The sequence below is a fragment of the Pseudorca crassidens genome, chromosome 11 (genome assembly GCF_039906515.1).
Source record: "Pseudorca crassidens isolate mPseCra1 chromosome 11, mPseCra1.hap1, whole genome shotgun sequence".
Classification (NCBI taxonomy): Eukaryota; Metazoa; Chordata; class Mammalia; order Artiodactyla; family Delphinidae; genus Pseudorca; species Pseudorca crassidens.
This window is the reverse complement of record NC_090306.1, coordinates 1,587,777-1,608,214: the sequence shown is the minus strand read 5'-3', so window position 1 is coordinate 1,608,214 and position 20,438 is coordinate 1,587,777. Positions and strand designations below refer to the sequence as shown.

At 52.9% G+C, this 20,438-nt stretch overlaps 1 protein-coding gene across 9 annotated transcripts in view; it reads right to left on the bottom strand.

Moving 5' to 3' along the window:
* Positions 1 to 291: 291 nt before the first annotated feature.
* DCP1B (decapping mRNA 1B) overlaps positions 292 to 20,438 on the bottom strand; it is a 50,629-nt gene continuing 30,482 nt past the window's right edge. For 4 of the 9 annotated variants that reach the window (XM_067755996.1, XM_067756003.1, XM_067756004.1 and 1 more), the window contains 6 exons: positions 14,612 to 14,678; positions 12,394 to 12,535; positions 7,163 to 7,291; positions 4,778 to 5,455; positions 2,549 to 2,797; positions 292 to 513 (listed from right to left, as the gene is read on the bottom strand). In XM_067755996.1, coding sequence (XP_067612097.1) covers positions 433 to 513; positions 2,549 to 2,797; positions 4,778 to 5,455; positions 7,163 to 7,291; positions 12,394 to 12,535; positions 14,612 to 14,678 — 1,346 coding nt within the window. In that variant the 3' untranslated portion in view covers positions 292 to 432. The other 5 variants (XM_067755998.1, XM_067755999.1, XM_067756002.1 and 2 more) reach the window with 5 other exon arrangements.

The window sequence follows — 20,438 nt, the reverse complement described above, 5'->3', positions numbered from 1 at the left end:
CTTTGTCTGGAAGAGGCTGGCGAGGCGCGTCAGCGGCCACGGGCTGACACCGCCACCTGGCGGTCGGCACGTTCTCGAGGTCCAGAAATAACCGGGGCTGCTAATAAGAAAGAAACCACGTTCCCAGAACACCCCTTCCCACAGAGAGAGAACTCATCTAGAAATGGCCCAGTACATGTAAGAAAAAATCATTTAAGCTGGGTATTTACCGTGTGATATGAGCAAAGGACTTTTCCTACCCACGCAATTCTTGGTACCAGGTGCATTGAAGAATGTAATGAAAAAACTGCATGACTGAAAAAAGCCTGAAGCATTTTATTTCATATAAGACATACTTTAAAAAAAAGGCAGAAACATTTAGGGAAACAACATGTGACCTGAAAGGACCTCGAGCCGGAAGGCCCTGGAGATCAGTCTTGAAATGTTTTGCTTTCACAGAGTCTTTTTCACGGCCGCTTGTGTCATGCTGAAGAGATAAGCTTCGTAGATTATATTTAAGAAGTTGTCGTCATTCTGGAAAACACAAATCAAAAGCCCCAGGGGAGGTGACTTGGCCGGCAGAAACAGAGGCCTTCTGTCTTGGGGCTGAACGGGCACCTTGATCCTAAGATGCTCCTCCCCACCTGTGCGGCCCACGGAGGCTAGTTTTTAAGCTGAACAGTCAGTGGGGCTGCAGGCCAGGCCAGAAGGGTCAGCTGCCGGTCCTCGGTGGCCAGCCCGGGACACGGCAGGTGCTCGTGGCCTGCAGCTCAGGCGGGCACCAGCCTCGGGGCAGCGCAGAGCGGGCCGGCTCCCGAGAAGCCTGGCCTCCTGTGTGGAGAGACCTGGGGCCCCCGGGATGCTGCACGGGGAGGACGTAACCCAGCTCAGTCCTCTGAGCCTGGCTGGGAGGTCCCTGATGGCTCTGAGAGGCCCCCGAGTCGCCCACAAGGGGTGCCTTCGTTGTTGGGTGGAAGTTAAGACTTCCCTGGCAACGTGCTTGGCTGGTACCCTGCCAGAGCCAGTGCATCTCCACCCCCCTGCACCACCCCCGTTAGCTACGGAGAGCTCTGGCCTTGGCAAGCCGGCAGCGGTGAGACTGCAGGCTCTGGGCCCCTCCTGCCACTCTCGGGCCGAGGGAACCACGGTTCCATCGGCGGTTTTCTCTGTCTCTGATGTTGGAGACGCGGCTCCCTCCCACCCTGTCCTTTATCGCCCTGGCGCGTTTCACACTCCCGCTCGGCCTGGAGCCAGGCTACCCCGGCTTTCCTGCAAAGTCTCCGAGCACGAGCCTGTGTCCTAACAGCAGGCAGAGAGCAAAGCCGCATGCCTGAGTGGCTCCCAGCAGCTCGTGGGGAAGATGCCGAAAGCACGGGGAACGTGAAGCGCAGGCCGCGTGGAGGGAACGGACGTCTGGTCTCTAACGGGCGAGGTCCAGGGGCTGCTCCGGACTTTAGGGGTCCCCACGACTGCACAGAGATCTTTGGAACAGTGTTATTAAGTGGAAGAAGCCAGAAAAATGTGGAACTTTTTACATTCAAGTTTTTTGTTTATTGCTCACAGAACAGGAGCTTACAGATGCCCTACCTAAGTCCTCAAGAACTTCTCATGAATGGCTTCTAGAAAAGGTGGAAAAGACCCTTCTTTATGAATTAGTCAGGTGTGGTCACTTCTCGTCTGTCTTTAGCAGATTGCTACCCTGCTTTCACACTCAGATGCTGATTTCTGTCCCCATTCCATTCCTTCTCTCTAAAATACGTTACCTTTAAAGAAACATTCTTACCAACGGCGACTACTGTCTTTTTGAGTAGGATGAGACAGAGCAAAAGTGCTGGCCGCTCTCAAGGTCGCCTGACACTCAAGCAAAAACTTTACGGACTGTCTGCGAAAAAGATACCTCAGTACGTGAGCTGGGGTGTCTGCGGTCCGTCTGGGTGAGCGCGCTGCACTTTGCAAGGCCTGTCTCGCGTTCGGGGTGGGCTCTGCCACCTCCCGGCCCCGTCGTGCAGTGGGAAGGGGCACGGCAGCCAGGCTGCAGCCCCAGCTCTGCTCTTTACTGGCTGGTGACCTCAGGCCAGTCCCTCAGCCTCGGCGTCCTGGTGTCTAACACCATGCCCGGCCCAGAGCTCTGTACAAGCGTCATCGCCCTTATTACTTCATAGGGGCACGAGGAAGCCATCCCAGCCTGTCCTCACTGGCAGGCTTCAAGGTCATCTATAAAACATGCTGTGGACGTCACAGCCATTCCTGCCGCCCCAGCTGCATCCTCCCCGAGTAGCGGCCTGGGCGCTGCCGCGGGCTCAGGGCAGCCCTCCCCTCCACTCCCCTCTGGCTCCCGACGGCCCCACAGACCCGGGACCCTCCCAGGGGCGGCTTCACCTCCTCCTCTTCTGCCGGGTGGCACTTGAAGTCACAACGCCCAGAGCCACGCTGAGTGTCTGAAACGCACCCAGAAGCGCAGGTCTCGGGGTGAGCTGCCGCCCTTGGGGAGCAGGAGGCGGGCACAGGCACCAGCAGGGCAGCAGGCCGCTGGGAAAGGCCTACGAGGAGGGAGGCGGCGCCCTCCTACCTGGATGAGGTGCAGCAGGGCCTCCTGGAGCTGCGGCTTGGTCAGGGCACTGCCCGGCGTCCTGGGGGGCTCCGGCGTCCGCAGGGGCAGGAGGGGGCCGCTGGGGGTGGCCGCCGGGTCCTGACTTCCCGGGGGCAAGAGCCCGCTGCCCCTCTCTGGTGGTGGGGCCCAGGGGGGCTGCGCGAACACCAGTGGCGACATGAGTGGAGATGGGCCTGCGGCGGGCGGGGCGCGCCGGGGTGAGAGGACCTGCAGGTGGGAAACGGGCCGACGGGCGGGTGGGTGAGGGCGGCTCGCGCACGGGGCGGGTGCAGAGAACGCAGAGGACACAGCGGGTTCAGTGTTAACCATCCAGGGCCAAGGGCGACGGGAGGCCAGCCTCCATCTGCACGCTCCTCCCTCCTGGGCACCGGCGGCCGGCGCCTGCTGTCCTGACTAAGCTCCCCACGGCAGGCAAAGCTCGCGCTCTGAGCAGCACCTCCTTTCTCCGGCTTCCTGTCATCGCCTGGGGACACACGCCAGGGCCCCAGCTTTTCCGCCGGGGCTGTCCGTCTGCGTCCCTCCTGGCTGTGGCCCCGAGTTTCCGCCGTAAGGGACCCACCGGTGGCCGCCTGCCCCCTCGCCTGGTGCGGCGGGGCGGGCAGGCGGTGGGGTCACCGTCCACCCCACCTCCTGACTCTCCGTGCTCGGGTCTCGGGGGCAGCCCTGGGGCCACTCCTGCAGGCGTGCAGGTGGCCCGTCTGTCTGGGCGGGTCTGTCCGCCTCTCTTGGCCAGCAGGCCTAAAACCAGGGGTCCCAATAGTGTTTCCAGTTGTGCAGGCGACATCTGACCCACCTGACGCTTACAGCCACCTCCCACTTGTCCCCAGCTCAGGTGAGAGGGAAGAGCGCTACTGTTAGCCTCCCGAAGCCCAGGGGCTCATGAGAACCGGCACAGGGCCAGCCACGAGGAGCTGCTGTGGTTTCAGAAGCTCCCTGGGCGTCGTCTTGGGCACAGAGTAGCCTGGAGGAAGGCGGGCGGTCTGCTTAACTGTCCCTGTGCGCCGTAGCGAGGGGCAGTGGCTTCGTGGGCAGTCAGAGGAGCACCGCGGCCCTGCACCCCGCGAGCACTGGAAGGGGACCTGCCTGCAGAGGCGGATGGCCAATGATTAGCCCCGATTTCCTAGGGTCCCATCTAAATCCGCAGGGGCAAAAGCAGAAGAAGGGGGGCACTGTGACAGTGAAGTGAGGATGAGGGCGGGGAACAGCCATGTCTCCAGAGCGGCAGGAACTCAGATCTGAGATTTTCATCAGTAACAGGCAAGAACACTCGGACGCACCGTCTTACATACATGAAGACTGTGCTCCACACCGATGGTCTCCAGAAAGGGAGCGATTTCTGAGGCACTGTCGTAAGCCACTTGCCAAAACACGACAGAAGGACCAACGTCATGAATAGGGAGAACTTCCTAATTTTTAAACCCAATGCATTTTCAGTGAATTTGTACCAATCCAAATGGAAAAAAAAAGTCTGTCAGATCTCCGGATGTTACCCACAGGCAGTGAAAAAATGGAAAAGCTTTCGGTTTTCTCACGGTTCTAAGTTATTAGTGACTATAGAGAACCATCTTCCCTGCGGGGACAGAACATTTCTAAGAATTACAACACTTCCCCTCTCTGGCAACCGGTGTGTATGTCGCGGGCCGGGAGAGAGCCTTCTGCCTCTCCGGACCCTCATTAAGCTACACCTGCTCAGACAGACAAGAAGGCTGCACCTTCCGGGGTCGGTGACCTGCTTTTCTGCGGGCCTCAAGCGCCCAGGGGCTGCGGCGTCCGCAGGGGCGGGGCACCCAGCTCCTCCGCTGCACGGACCACGTGCGGCAGGGGCGGGGCACGCAGTCCGCGCTTGTTAGCCCGGCCTGGATAATGAACGCACAACGACTTACTGTGGACCGAAATCACCAGACGAGGTCAGGTGTCTGGCATCCCCGGAATGATTTCAAATGATTTCAGACCCTAGGTTTCCGAGGTCAAAGATTTGGGTTTTTCCCACGGCCACGTCAAACCTCGTCGCACGAAGGTTTAACTGTAGGAATGAAGCCTCTGAAGGGAGGAGCTCCCAGATTGCTGGGCCAAGGCCAGACTCCCTTCCAGGCAGGAGGCGAAGGCGGGACGCTATGCGCAGACCAGACGGGGCTGAGGCCCGCGTCCCCGCGCCCTGGCAGCACCTCCCGGCCGGCAGCCGCCTACCTGAAGGAGGGGAGCCTGCTGCTCCGCGCTGGGGGTCTGGTCCTTCCAGGACTCCAGGGGGTTCCGTGCTCCAGCGCTCGGGGTGGCCACGGGGAACTTGGCCGCCAGGGCTGGGCGGCCGGGCGCCGGCAACTGCCGCTCCTGTTGCACCGCCTGGAGCTTCCACAGCAGCTCCCGCGGGGAGACCTCGCTGGGCCCCAGGGGCTGACGGCCGGGCCCAGGGCCGGGGGGCGCTGGCCTCGGGAGTGCCCGGGGCCCCGGCGTCTCGGCCGAGGCGTCTGGTGCCGGCGCCCCAGGGAGGCTCTGGAGCTGGTCCGGCGGGTTCTGAGTCCTGGGGGCACCGTGCACGCGGCGGGAGACCTCGGGGCCGCGGGGAGACCCCGGCCGGGCGGCGTCTCTACAGGGCCGGCTCTCGGGCAGCTCTGCAAGCGGCTGCAGGTCCGCGATCCCGACCAGGAGCTTCTGAATGGCGGGACAGAGCTGCTTCTCGACCGGGGGCGAGCATCTTCGGGGTTCCTCGTAGGACAGGGAGCGGACGACCCCCTGCCGAAGCGGAAGCTTCTCTTGCTGCTGCTGGTGGAGGGTCTTTGGAGGCCGCGCGGCTTCGTGACACGTAGCTTTGTCCAGCTTCCTGAAGAGGGCCGTCAAGGACAGGTGTTGGGGTTCAGGGTCTAAGGTCTGGAACAAATAACCACGCGTGAAAATGGGGCCACGTGTAATTTGGTTATATGGGGGCAGTGAGACATTATTTACCTACCCGATGATGTCTTCTATTTACAGAGTCAATTAGAAAGGATGAAGAAGCTTAGTGATGACAAACTCTACACATGTGGGACCTGCTTTTTAATGTCAAAAATTTTCACTGCCTTCTCCCTCCCACCCCCAGGACGGCTGTTATATGATCAGTATCTGCTGATTGATACACAGACACACGATCCCTGCTGGGCCCGGGGTTCACAGGCTGGGGACCCCTGTGGCACAAGCTACAGACACTGAAAGGCAAACGGTCTCCTCCACAGGAAGTCCACCCATCCCTGCAAAGTACAGGAAGACACTGAGGATTTGCAGAAACGTGAGCATTTCGGAACTCCTGGTAGTATTCCACAGAATTGTAGGAATTGAGGGCTGGAAAGAAACCTACGTCATTTAGTCTAACTTGATCCTTCCAGCTACGTAACGGTAGCGATAACAACCCGTCAGATGCGTGACACCCCAATCCCAGCCCCTCCTGCGCCGCCCTGGCTGGTAACCAACCCGCTTCCTTTCCGCCCTGTGTCATCCGGCATTTCCCTGCTGCTTTCTGTCTTGCTGGGCTAAGCAAACATGAGATTCTCCTAAAGTCAACATATTCCGGTTTCTCTCTTAAAATAAAAAATGTCCATGAAAAGCAAACTTATAACAGAAGCTAAAAGATAATTAGAAAAGACTTATTTTTTACAAAATTCAATATAAGACTTGCATTAGCCAGTCTTTATGTTTTTGGTGTCCATGTTCATTTTTTTTTTTTTTTTTTTTTGCTGTACGCGGGCCTCTCACTGTTGTGGCCTCTCCCGTTGCGGAGCACAGGCTCGGGACGCGCAGGCCCAGCGGCCATGGTTCACGGGCCTAGCCGCTCCGCGGCATGTGGGATCTTCCCGGACCGGGGCACGAACCCGTGTCCCCTGCATCGGCAGGCGGACTCTCAACCACTGCGCCACCAGGGAAGCCCCATGTTCATTTTTTTTGAAATTGATTTAAACCAATTCCCTTTAAAAAAAAACCTTTAGTGAGGAATAACCTTAAGAACTGGAAGCAGCCACACTCAGTGATGGGACTTGCAGCTCAGCAATTCTGCCGATGCTGGACTCTTCTGAAAAATATATACGCTCACACAGAAACTGCTGTCATGCTTATATCTTAGATGCAAGAACAATGACAAGCCATGAGGTCTAAAGGGGGATTTGACACCAGTCCTTAGACCAGGAATCCCATATACACACAGCGCCTGGCCCCGGACCTGGCACCATGGGGGCACGTGGGCTGTGGCTCCCTCAGGGGCCGTGGGACACCAGCTTTCCACCCCGGAAGAATACAGCCCGACGTGTAACGGTGCCGTCAGCTCTGACATGATATTAGGTTGCTGTCTTTTTAGAATACATTATCCTCTAAGGAGTTCAAGTCCACAAGGGATTAGCACAGAGTCAGGGAAATGCCAAAAGGAAAACCTGCAACCCCTTTCTAGGAAGAGTAAGTTATTAACCATGACAAAATCTCTTCTTTGGAATCTCTCTTTCCTGGATTGACCTTAGGGCACCTGCAGAGCATCGGCCCCGCCCTGACCGTACTCCGGGCCAAGTCCCGCAGGAGCCCCACAGAGGCCCGGGCGGAGAGCAGAGGGCTGTGCACCTGGCCGGGCCGAGGGCCCCGCTGCTGCCGGCTCCCACCGGGCTTCACTGGAATCGGCTTGATGAGATTGGGGTTGTCGTAGATGGCGGACGAGCTGCTGATCTGTTTGGGCTCAGGACAGGCTTTACACTGAAATGGAAAAAAGAACCTCATTTTTGGTGTAGAAGAAGCTTTAATCTTTTAAAAGAACGCATCTTCTTGCTCTTTATTTTATCTAGTTGGTACTTAAAAAAAATAGATCTCCATGTACAAAGGAAAATCCCTTACTCTCCTCTGATATAAACTACGTTTGAGTATAAGTCAAATTCAGGTCGGATTTTTCTTAGTTTGTGCAATTCCGTGCCTCGGCCTGCAGGACCTGGAGGCCCTGAGACGCGTGGATGCCTGAAAGGCGGCGGGTCGCCGGGAAGCAGCCGCGGTCTCCCGCTTGCCCTTCCGGGATAAACGGTGGAGGAAGCGCCCCCTCGGTGCCTCGTCTGGGCCGCGGGAGGGGTCTGCGCGCGCCTGGCAGTTGACTGAAGGCTGCAGCACTGCGTCCTCACAGCAACCAGCCCTTTTTAGTCGACAAACCAGAACGTCAAGCCGACCCAAACCGCTGATTTAAAAATCACTAACATCGTCTCTATTTAACAAATGGCTTTTTGCACAGAGTAATTTAAATCCCAGTGTTTGGAGCCACTTGCTACAAATTAGAATCTCTAGAGACGAGAGACAAGCCTCATGGTTTCAAACCCTGAGTCATTATCACACGTTAATCTAACCAACCCTGCGATCGCTCACACAGTGGCATTCGTAACAGAGAGGGCACAGCCGTGATGTCTGGGTTTCCCTTGTTGAAACACCAAATAAAACTCACTGTAAAACACGGCCTTCTGCACCGTGGACTCCGCGGCATTGTTAGTTTCAGCTGCACAGTTGCGCCCTCGGACCAGGACACACCTCACCGTCCAGAGGTGGAGTGGCTGCGAATGCAACCTTGTCCCTGGGGTCCCATGGTTCCCGGTGTGCTTTATGGCTATTGGCTGTATTTTCTACTCAAGGATGTAGGCGCCTGGGGCCGTTTACCACCACGCTCACTTAGGCTTGTAAAGTTAACTGCACAAAGGACTAATTATTTTCTGCCAATAATTTGTATATTTGGCACTAGTATTGAATGGCATGTGAAATCACTTTATGAGTCATAAAATATCATTTCTAATTCTTAGGTGAATGATGGCTGCAGGACCCACTGGCCTGGATTCTAAGATGTGGATCACCAGCGCAAGACAAGCGTGTAGCCTCATACAGTCACTGATAAAATGTTGGCGTGAAAAGCCTTTACCGCCGGCTGGCCGCGCAGAGAAAGTGGCCGCTTGGCTCACTTCCGCGAGTGGCCCTGCCTGTGTGCAGGGACCCTGGGTTGCAGACTGCTTCACTGTGTACCCGCTCGTGTGGGCCGCAGACAGCAACCCCCAAGGAAGATGGCCGGAAGCTGCTTTCCGTGTCACTAGGACGGGCGACCTACCAATGAGGCTTCACTGTCATGTAGAAGGTGCCCAGACGAGACACCACTGATCTCGACAGTCTGCAGCTCATTTTCCACTTGTCCAAGTTTCTATGCCTCTCTCGACCCAAACACTTTAAACTACTTGGAAAAACATGCAGGGTTGGAGAAAGTATAATGGGTTCTTGAGAGTACCCGGGCCTTAACAACAACGTCACATGAGCCCGTGTTATCACACAAACACGTGTCCATGAGGGGAGAAGAGTCGGGGGGAAAGTACACTAGAAGTGCTAAAAGCAGACATCTTTGAGTGGTAGGATTATGGGTAGTTTTGTTTTCTTTCTAATAGGCTTGAATTTTCTCAGTGAACATCAAAAGACACAGTAATTTCTTTGATTTCATAAGTCAGAACCATAGCTAGAGGACAACTATTCATTCTTGCCTCAGGCCACAAAACACAAAATCATCTTGAATACAAAACAGTCCACTTATTCTTTTCTTTTCTTTTTCTGCAGTATCGTTGACTTGCAATGTTGCGTTAGCTTTAGGTGTACAGCAGTGATTCAGTCACACACGTATAAACGTATTCTTCAAAACAGTCCACTTCTGAAGGCTCAGCACGTAGCCCCGCGGCCCAGGACCGCTCTGGCCCGGCTGCTGCCCCCGCTCACCTGCACCCCAGCCCCGAGCCTAACCGGGAGGAGGAAGCCCCAAGTCACAGCACTGCTACTTCACAGCAGAGCCACAGGAAGTTGTTTCATAAAATACCGGCCAAAACAAGGTTTTTAAATTACTTTATTAACTTTGCGTAAAACGTTGTGTCACCAGGCTTCACTTTATCCGTATCATCTTCCTCCAGCTCCAAATGCTTCCTCCTCTTACTTTTTGGGATTTTCACACATTTACGCGGTTTAGAGTTGGAGAGGCCCTCAGAAGTCATTCAGGTTAACACGCATCCAGACCAGTGAGGTTCTTCTGTAACATGCCTGCTAGTCATCATTCTGTCTCTTCTTGAAAACCTCCGCTAGCAGGAAATCCACTTCCTCGCGGCAAGAATCCTGAGGAAAGACTGTGTTTCCATGTCCCCTTCCTGCACCTGGGGCCCGGCCCACTCCTGTTCCCCACACTGTCTGGCGTGTCCGTGTGTGTTGGGAGAGCAGATGACACTGCATAAGGCAAGGATAAAGCAGGGCTTCCTCGCACAAGGGGACTCCTCGGGGGCAAATACACCCGGTGGGCAGATCAGAAACCACACGAGGGACAAGGAACACGGGAAGTAGGCCTTCAGAGACGTCACCTGTCGCCAGGTACGTAAGGGAGGAGAGGGCCAGCCTGCGGAGAGGCGGGAAGGCACTTTCGGGAAGCAACACTGTCACTCTGTTTGGGAGGAGTTCCCAGCGTCTGCAGGGGCAGTGGGAGCCCAAGGCAGTGAGGCTGGAAGGGTCACTCGAGACCGCGTGGCAGGGCGCTCGGAGGGGCCCGGGGCTTACACTCTGGGCGGGCGGTGAGAAACCGAGAAGGATGTGGACCAGGGCTCACAGGACCGTGCAGCCACTTCTGGATGTGATGTGGCGTCACCTGGCCTGTGACGGCGGAAGGAAGAGCTTCTTCTGTTATCTATCGCACAGTTGGAGCAATGAACATTATGCATATGACATGTATTTGAACTTATAGAAAAGCAGAGTCTGCACACTGATTAGACCTCTGTCTTCCCTTCATGTCAGCACTGTCACAACCGGATAGAACGTTCTTTCGACCTCAACAAGTTTATGCACAGCGGGAGGGGCTGCCGTGAGTGTAACAAATGAGGAAGAACAAAATACATTCTAAAGGGTAACACACTGGTGAGTGCAGTGGAAGGGACAATCAGTCTGAGTGAAGAGATCTGGGAAAACTCCCTGTAAGAAGTGGCGTTCTTCCTGGGCCTCGAAGGAGATGTAGATTCTGAAGGGCAAACAGAATAGAGAAACACTGCGAGCTGTGGGTACAGTACAAAGTGATGGCCCGAGGTCAGTCCCCGGGACCGGGCACCGGTACTCCTGAGTGTGCGTGAGCTCTGCGTTCAGAGGCTCAGGGAGCAGTGCATCACCCGCTCCCATCCCCGGGCCTGGAGACAGGCTCAGCAGCCCCGCAGGGCCCCCTGTTGCAGAGGGTGCCTCGTGACGCGCGGGTGGGAAGCAGAAGCGAGGGCAGAGCTAAGGCTGCAGCCTTTGCCGGGGTCTCTGCACTTTAGGACGGGCGTGTTTGAATCATTTCAGGGGCTCCAGATGACAGGAGTGGCCCTGATACGACGGGGGCGGAGGACTCTCGCCCCGGGGTAGGCGGGCAGACAGGGCTGGATCTCCCGGTCACAGGCACCCTCCTGGCTAGGCCTCTGGTATCTCGGAGAATTGGCTGGTTGGGGAGGGACAGTCTCTCCCCAGCTAGACTTTCAACAAGTCAAAACATCATAAAATAGAAACAATACAGTATGTGTGTTTGCGTCTGTGTCTGTGTGTTGGGAGGAGGGAGGGAGAAGAAAGAAAATAATTCTTCTTCAGCGTTTGCATTTCATATCTATACTGGCCACTGTTATTGCCGTCGTCACAGAACCTAAGTTCCTCGAGGGCAAAAATGGCGCCTTTAAGATGAATCTTCACTGCGCCTGACACAGTACAGTTAGTAAAGTGTAATTAAGTCACTGGGACGTTTTTTCACGGCTGTTGAAGAATCAAACAAAATAAAAAGCGGATCCAGGCCTTGCTGTTACTGGCCGAAGCTGGGGAGGAAGCAACTGGGTCGGGGCCGTGACGGGGCGGGCGGGCGAAACCGCGCTTTGTTCACATTCGTTCAACAAGCCCTCGGGCGGGCAGCGCTGACCACCTTCGGGACTCGCCCAGAGACGCCCGCGGGGGTGTCTGTGTCCAGTAGTGCGGCCTCTGGCCCCGCCTCCAAGGCATGCGCAGAAGCCTGGCGGCTGTCCCCGAGGAGCCCACGCTGCACACGGCCTTTCTGACTGCTTCCCGGTGTCATTTAACTTGTTTCTACCTGCCCTGCTCCCCTCCCCTGTCATTTTCTGTTAGCGCTCAAGACTTAGGTTCAGGATCATCTCTTCTGGCAGGAGCACTTCCAGGCGTGCCGCGTACTTGACGTTCGGCCGCTGTGCGCGGCTGCCCGACCCGCCCGTGGTCAGGTTTCCGTCCGCCTTTCTCACAGCACGAACGTTACTGATGGTCCGCGCCTGACTCAGTTACTCCACCAGGGCTTTAGGCTCTGTCATTCCGTCCACATTTAACAGCTGGAGCTCCGTGGTGGAGAAGGCCTTTCCCGCATCAACCTGGATTATCCGGTGCCCCTGGCCAGGCAGGATAAATGCTTAATTCTTTCCACCGACCGCCGATTTTCAGAGGAAGGGGGTTGGATGTCCTTCCTACTGCTAGTGCCCTAGTACCGCCAAGGATAGCCATGATTATTCCACACAGGTTGTGCTCATTTCTTGTTAATTTTATCCCGAAGAATTTTATATTAATTTGTTGCTACTGTCAATGGGGTCTTCTTATTGGAGGCTATTTGTATATACGAAGCTTACTGATTTCCCGGGCTGCCTTTGAATCCACTTAAAAGCAAACAGTGTTCAGCCTACTAAAAGCCGATAAAGATTGTATTTCTCCCGCACTTTGTTTGACGGGAGGAACGGCACCAGGTCCGTCTCAGGGCGCAGGTCCCCACCGTGGAGTTTAAGTACGCATCGCAGGGAGACGAGACTCACCTTTGCGTATTCGTCTCTGGCCTTGGTGAGCATCCGTAGGATGTCCACCTCCTTGCGATCTCCCGAGCTGAGGCCCACGGGGGACGCTCCCACTGCCGCCCCCGCTCCGTGGTGCGCTTTCAGCTGTTCGTACTGAGTGAGGCTAGAAAAAAGGAAGGGAAAGCCACACCAGAAAAGCCAACTCAACACAACCGGTTTTTGAAACCATCCAGTTCTCACCCAGTTGTTTTTATCTTGTCATAATCACGTTAGAAATAAGACTGCTGGAACTGAAAGAAGAAACATGGGAGTTGAGGTCCCGAGTACACTGACCACACGGACGCCTCCAGAGTGGGGAGGGCCACCCCCGCCCGGGCCTGCTTTGTACAGAAAGTTAATGACGCGTGGCCTGTGGCAGCTGTCACACAGCCAGGGCAGGGCTGAGCAGCTGGGATGGAGACCGGTCGGCCTTGCAAGGCCGAAAGTATTCACTACTGGTCTTTCTCAGAAAAAGTTTGCCAACTCCTCACTGAGAGCAGTAGAAAGGACTCATGTGTTGCTGAGGAAACCCAATTTAGGGATCTCAAGCCCTGGGCAAACCGCACGGCAAATCGGGCGTCAGCCCCTGGTTCCAAAGGGCCTTGAAGGCAAAGCGCGGCTGATTCCAGCCCCTCGAATCCTGTGGTTTAGAAACACAGTGAAGGTTCCACCCCAGGAGAAGGTACGAAAACATAGCAGTGAGCAGCGCCTTCTGCTTTCCTGAAAACAACACAGAGGGAGGCCAGGTCGCTCCTCCGTGCTACAGCGCAGCGGAGGGGAACACTGCCCGCTGCGTGGGCTCTGACCGCAGCCCACGCTCCTTCATAACTGCCGCGACGTTTACGGGGAAGGAGACCTGAGGGCTCGGTGGGCGGTTCAGTTCTAAGGGAGGACGGGCAGGGAATCCACACACGTCGGCGGCTTGTTTCTCACCAACGACCAGTTCCCAGCCCCGGCTGTGAAGGAATCACCGGGGAATCTGACAGTCTTTACGTGGCCTCTTGGCCGGGCACCAGGGTGGTTTTTAATCTGCGTGAGATCCTGCTATCGTCATCCATTGCACAGTTTACAATAACACGGGTGTTCTAGGAACTCGCTGTTATGGTGGTAAATGCCAGTTTGAGCACAGCCTAATCACCACCTGCAGTTACCTAAAACGGGCTCTCACGAGCTAGGCTTTTCAGAAATCAATACCATTTATAAACAGTCCCCCCCACATTCCATATTCTGGGGTCACTCTTTAGCCAGTTCCTCGACCCGGGATTTAAAATGAAAAATGGTTCTTCTGCAGACGGACCTGCTCTGTCGCATCCGCGCTGGTGGCAGGCAGACCCTGTGTTCGGCCGAGTCCAGTCCTGGGTCAGATCCAGCACGTGCAGGAAACTCATTTCCTTCTGGGGCTCTAAACCAGCTGCATAAGTGCAGGGAAATAACTGCGTCCCAGTGAGCAGGCGTGGGGCTCAAGGACCCGTGAAAGGGGCTGATGGATCCCAGAGGAGACGGCGCGCTGACCCGGGCCTGCTCTCGGGGTCCTCAGGGCAGCGAGAGCGGGACAGGCACAGTCATTTCAGTTTCCCCCAGTGCAGACTGGGGTGAATCACAAGGCCTCGTGAGATTAAGAAAAAAAGAGACTAGTAACGAGAGAGAGGCAGACAGAGAGAGGGTCTGTCTACTGATCACTAAATCAGTATTAGCTCAGATACTCCCAAAGGAACTGAAAATACAGACTCTCCGAAGCCCTCGCAGGGTCAGAAGGGAGGGAGGTCTGAGCCCCACGGGCAGATTTCAGGGCAGGAAGGATGTGGGCCCCCCAGAGAATCTGGGACAGCCTTTTAGAAGGGCTCTGAATGTTCTCTTCACTGAGATATACTGATACCTTTCCAAGGGAAGAAGCTGCTAATTTACAAAGGAGGATAATATTAAGGTGAACTACCATCTGGAAAAATTCATATTATAGATTCTGCACACGTGCAGGAAAAATGAGGGGAACCCTTCTACACAATTAATCTTACCTGGTGGAAATGTAAAACATTGTCATTTATGTTTATTTTTCATTTATTAAGTAATGGTGAATGTGTTCCTAACCACGGCGAAAAGGACTGCTGTCAGAGACGTGCTCTGTTTGGATTACAGTGTAGCTACGTACACTCAGAAATACGAAGCACCAGGTCCTGACAAGTACTCAGCCCGCAGCACTTACTTTTTCATAAGCTCTGCAATTCTCTGGCATTCTTCCTTGTCGTAAAACCAAATTCCATAAATGGACACTGAAAAAAACACATCAAACCAACCATGAGCATCTTCAGAACTACAAAATGGAAAGACATTCACTTTCCATCTTGAGGGAAATACATACTTCTTGAATAAATGAAACCAGTCATTGGAGTTCAAGCTTGAAAACCTCACACTGGGGCTTTTTAGGCCCACAGAGAACACACGCATGTGCACACACACACACACACACACCTGAACACAACAGGCACGCGGCGAATGCTTCTTAAATGGGTGAACAGACTGAAAACGAGCCTCGACTCTAAGCTCCAGCCCTGAAACGTCCCTGCCGCCGCAGGCCCGGCGCACACCCACACATGCTCCGTCTTCTTTGTTAAGTATGGGAGACCTGAAGCACAGATTAGGCCTGGAAGCCTCCGTCCCTCCCCCTTCTCCCAGGAAGGTGTTAGTAACTGAAAGATCGGCTTTGAAAGCCGTAAGTGAGGACACAGTGCAGGAAAAACAAAATTCAGTCATCAATCTCTGACTTCAAAGGGTCTGCACGTAATATTTACAACTGTTGAAAGATGAGGTGCAACTCTGACTGGATGATTTAGTAGTGAAAGAACACTGTGGCATAATGTAGCTGCCACTGATTCATTTAACAATTTTCAAACAAATTATATACCGTAATATGTGCCTGTCTAAGTCATTTTTATAGCAAAGGCTAAACAGGTCCAAAATACATTTATAAATATCTAGTGGAGGATCTGGTGGCATTAGTCATATAAAGAGTACACTAACTATATATACATGTTAAAAACACTTCACTGAAAGAGCTGCCACGTTATGGTAGGGCGATGAAAACCAACGTATTTTTAAAAGAAATTATTTTAAAAATTTAAACTTACAAAATATTTAATTATATGACTATAATTTGGTCATTAAAACAGCTGTGATCTTTTGACAACTTTTCCCCCCACTCACCTGACCAGTGACTCAGTGGGCGTTTCTGCTTCTTGTTAGTCAAGATTCAGAAATCAAAGGGTACCGGAGATGTCGCTTTAGTGCTGTGTTAAGCAGATGTCTTTAAAAGGACCCTACAAATTTGAACTATCAACTTGCCTAAAGGGGGCAACGGCGTCAACTTCTTGTGTGATTCGAGCACCAGGAATCTTTATCTTACCTGCGTGTGCGGGGGGGGGGGGGGGGCAGCTTTTTCTTGATGGAACCATTGTGTCCTCTTAGAAACACACACACATACGCCTCTTTGATACATGGATACTCTGGAAAAAAGAACGTCTGCGTTCTAAAGCCTATGCGCTGAGAGCCTTAATATCAGAAAGAAATTCTTTCATCTCAAGATCATTAAGCGAGTCTCTGAGAACTTGATTGCAGGCCGTTCCCGGTCCATCAACCCTAATCCCCAGCGCCAGCTGCCCCAACAGCTTCCCACACGCCGACCCACCTGCTCTGTGCTCCCCTGAGCGAGAGTGGATCGGATCGCCGACATTCAGCGACTAAAATATCCGAAGACGTTGTATGTTTTGGAGGCTTTAAGCCTCGTTACAAAACCAGGATCCTGCTCTATTCTTTGGTTAGAGTGAAAGCTTCCTTTCCTTGGAGATGGGACTTCCCAAAACTATCAAAGCAGGAAAGAGGTAACAGGGGAGAGAAACACACAACTAAGAAATTCGAAGCCCAGTAGCAGGGGAAGAACAGCCATTTGTGTCTCTTCAGTAGAACATATAAGTAGAAATATTCTGGGTGCCATTTTGGGGGATGTTACCCATTTGTGGCATTTGACATAAGGAACTAGGTTCTCATAAGGACTGGATGCCAAGGAAACTGTTGATAGAAATAGAAAAGCGGTTTGACGGTGTTATTACTACGAGAAAACTGAAATGCAGATGGAGGGGGAAGACGCTGTGAACGCATCTTTCAGACGTTGAAGGGGAGGAAGGGAAGGCTGGGTCGGAAGCCTCATGGAGACACTGTGGAGATTTCCTTAGGACCTGACCATTTATCTCCAAAGCAACGTGACTTTAAGATTAAAATGGGGTCATTTTGAAACGGTTCTTTTCACCCCAGTTAATATGCAGTTTGAATGTACAGTTTAAATAGTCAAGGAGAAACAGATTTACCAACAGTCCTGGCTCCTGAGAGCAAAGCAAGATAACGAGTAGAACTGGGCCTAACTTTTTCTCCTTAAAATAGTTTCACAGAGAGAGCCACATTCCACCGCAGCTCCCGCCTCTCAGGCGCACGTTTCCAGCCGGGACAAGCCTATTTCTGTCCTGAGCGAGGGGCACTGGAGCAGCTGGTGGTGGCCCATGCAAACCAGAGCCTGTCACCGTCAGGGAGGTGAGGAGCCGACGGGCGGACACAGCCCTCACGTCTCACCCCCAGTTCTCCTGGGCGGCCACGGGGCGAGGCCGGCCTGGGTGGGCAGCAGGCGCCGCAGGGAAGAAAGAAGACGGCCAGGTTGAAAAGGACCGGGGAAGGTGGTGTGGTTCTGGCATTCTCAAACTTGCAGTGATCGCCGTCATCTGACACGAGGCACAGCCTCGCGGGGCGCCGAGACGGGACCAGCAGAGGTGCTCTGAGTGCTCTGGGACCCACCATGCTGCGAGCCTTCCTCCCACCCACCACGCCTGGGTACCGGTCGCTGCCCAGCCGCCCCGCCGAGGTCCAGGTGGGCTTTAAGGGCACTGTGGTGTGTGAGGCTCAGCTCGGCTGTTCCTACATCACTCTTGGAGGTAAGAAACCCCACAGTGGAGCAAAGAATAGGAAGACCCTGAACCGCCTAATGATGCCCACATGAGACTCCCCGCGCTAAGAACACGTTTGGGGGCAATCTTCTTCCTGTTGATGAACACAGGACTTCAATAGCAGAGCTGTGAAATTCTGCCTAAAATTGCCCTGTCCTGGTTTACGTCATGCTTTGGAGATCTGGGGTTGAAAAAAGCAATGTTTGAGGCAACAGGCAATGTACCATCGCCTGATCATATCTGTTAAAACACCATCTATTAACATCTTCTATTTTCCTCTTAATTCCGCAAGAAAGATAAGGAAAGCAAATTTCCATGTTAGATTTCATGTCTGAATATTGTAGGTACCACAGACATGAGAGAGAGCAAGCTGATGGTACTCGATACAAATAGTTGCTGCTTTTTTAGTGTCTCTAGCAGCAAAATCCAAAGTTGATCAGATTTTAAGAGGCTAGTTGAGAGGGTCACAGAGGGAATGGCAAATGTCCTTGACGCACCTTCATCGGGAAACCTCTGACTCTCGTTAGCATGGTGCGTGAGTTCATTCTGGAAGCTCTCTGGGGATTTACCTCTCTAGTTTATGTTTTAACAAATATTTCTATAAATCTCTCCTTTTAAGACATTTGTCATTTGTTCCATATTTGACTTCAAATAACTTTCAACTCCAAATCATGAAGGTGGCTTGCAATCTTTTTTTTTTATTACTATAATTTTTTTTAAAAAAGTTATTTATTTAATTTATTTATTTTTGGCTGCGTTGGGTCTTCGTTGCTGTGCACGGGCTTTCTCTAGTTGTGGCGAGCGGGGGCTACTCTTCGTTGCGGTGCGCGGGCTTCTCATTGCGGTGGCTTCCCTTGTTGCGGAGCACGGGCTCTACGTGTGCAGGCTTCAGTAGGTGCAGCACACGGGTGCAGTAGTTGTGTCTCGTGGGCTCTAGAGCACAGGCTCAGTACTTGTGGCACACGGGCTTAGTTGCTCCGCAGCATGTGGGATCTTCCCGGACCAGGGCTCGAACCCGTGTCCTCTGCATTGGCAGGCGGATTCTTAACCACTGTGCCACCAGGGAAGCCCCGGCTTGCAATCTTTTAACGATACTCATGCTACTATTTGTGCAACTTTAAAATGCAAGGCCTATCGCCATACAGTTAGCAAGCAGATAAGGCATAACTGTGTGGCTGAAGTTACGTAGGCAGGATAAGGGTGTCTGACTCGGTAATGCTCTCCTCCCCGCTCCCCAACCCACCCCGCCCTCACTCTCTTTAAAAATAATCTCAGTAATTTCTCTCAGAAGGATAGGAAATATATTTTTTTTAGTCAGTAGGCAGCAAAGAAGGCATTTAAGTTCTCTCTTTTCACTAGGAAAGCCATGGCAACCTGGCAGTGTAAATTACACAAACCTCTTCTGGGCACGTAAGGATAAGCCAAAAATCTCCAAATCCCTTCAGACCCCGTTCTCTTCACGAAGTCTCTCTCGAATGAGTGGAATAATCATCCCAGTGGAAGGGCCAAGAACACCTGATCACGTGTTTGGTCAGACACTTGTTTCTGAGACTTTGCTCGGATACAGAATTCCTTGTACCGTTGACCCCGTCCCGGTTTTTGTAGCTCAACCCCACGGGTGGTGCCAGGTGACTGGCATTTGGTTGTGAGCACACACACACAGCTACTGTCCTTCCGAAAGATCGCAAGATAGTTAAGCGATTAGAAAGTGAAAGGCGTGAAATGTCAGAGCTGGAGGTTAGGCGCAGGTGTGGGGTTCAAACACTTCCTTCACTAGTGAGGAGGGTGGTCTCTCTCTCATGGCCACAGTCATGTTTCCTGGTTCAATCTGTTTCCATAAGATACGCCCCTCCCCCAGCCTTACAAACGAAATACATAAAGTATGAAAACAATTTTCAGGTCTGAATGACTTGTAGGCTTGGTTATAAGGGATGCGAATCCATCTTGTTTAACCTAAGGTTCATGTGAACTCTCAAAAGGTCCCGAGGAAGGATGGAAGGGAGGGAGGGAGGAAGGAGGAAGGGCACGCGAGAAGCGCGGTATCTGAGGGCAGGGGATGCGAGGCCAGCTTTGGCATCCACAGCTGGGAGGGAAACGGGCTGCGCTTGGCTGCTCTGGGCTGACCCGGTACTTCTACCGCGTTCGAACGCTTTGCACTAAAAATGCTTTCCTCCGGCGTGTTCTTTAATGCCTTTAAAGTAACGTTCTTTCATTCACCTTCTGCCTCAGCCTCACTGACCAAACACGGACACGATCTTGTAAAACAAAACCTTCGCTGGCCCCCGAGAGTCTACATAGCACTGTTATCTTTGGCCCCTGGTCTGGTTCTTTTCATGTGACATAGTTTAACTGCACCTCACAAATCAGTGGTCCCATGATCTCCAAATACTGGAAGGTTCACAGCAGATGGGAAGCAGTTTCTCTTTTATGCGTGGCTAATACTCATGAACATTTTGGGGGAAACAGCAGAAAACCTAAACAAATACTGTGAAGTAAGAACAGCCTCCCTCTTGCTAAATAAATTAACTTCCTTACAAAGTTAATGCCATAAACAATGACAACAGAAGCAGCCTCTGTACTAGAGCATTGCACTAATTTGTATCAAATTAATATTAATCTCCAACTATAAATGAGAATTTATTATCTCCAAAGAAAAAGATGGATTTATCTGTCAAAAAAGATGTCATTTCTAACAAATGCATGTTATGTCACTAGACCCTTCAAGTCTCCACAGAGGACTTTATCCTCCCAAAATGGAAATCTTAAAGTCTGCTACTGCCCTCAGGTTCATGAAAGGTCGCGTGGGATCTTCTCCATTATATACTAACTCCCTAATTTTATTTATTTCAGGGGAAAGTTGCTTTAGTCTAGGAGATTTAACAGAGTGAATAAACATTAAAAAAAATTAGGAAGCAGAAAAAGTCGTAGGTAATAATAAAAATAAATAGGAACAACGCCGTTGCAGGGGACACGGGTTCGTGCCCCGGTCCGGGAAGATCCCACATGCCGCGGAGGGGCTGGGCCTGTGAGCCATGGCCGCTAAGC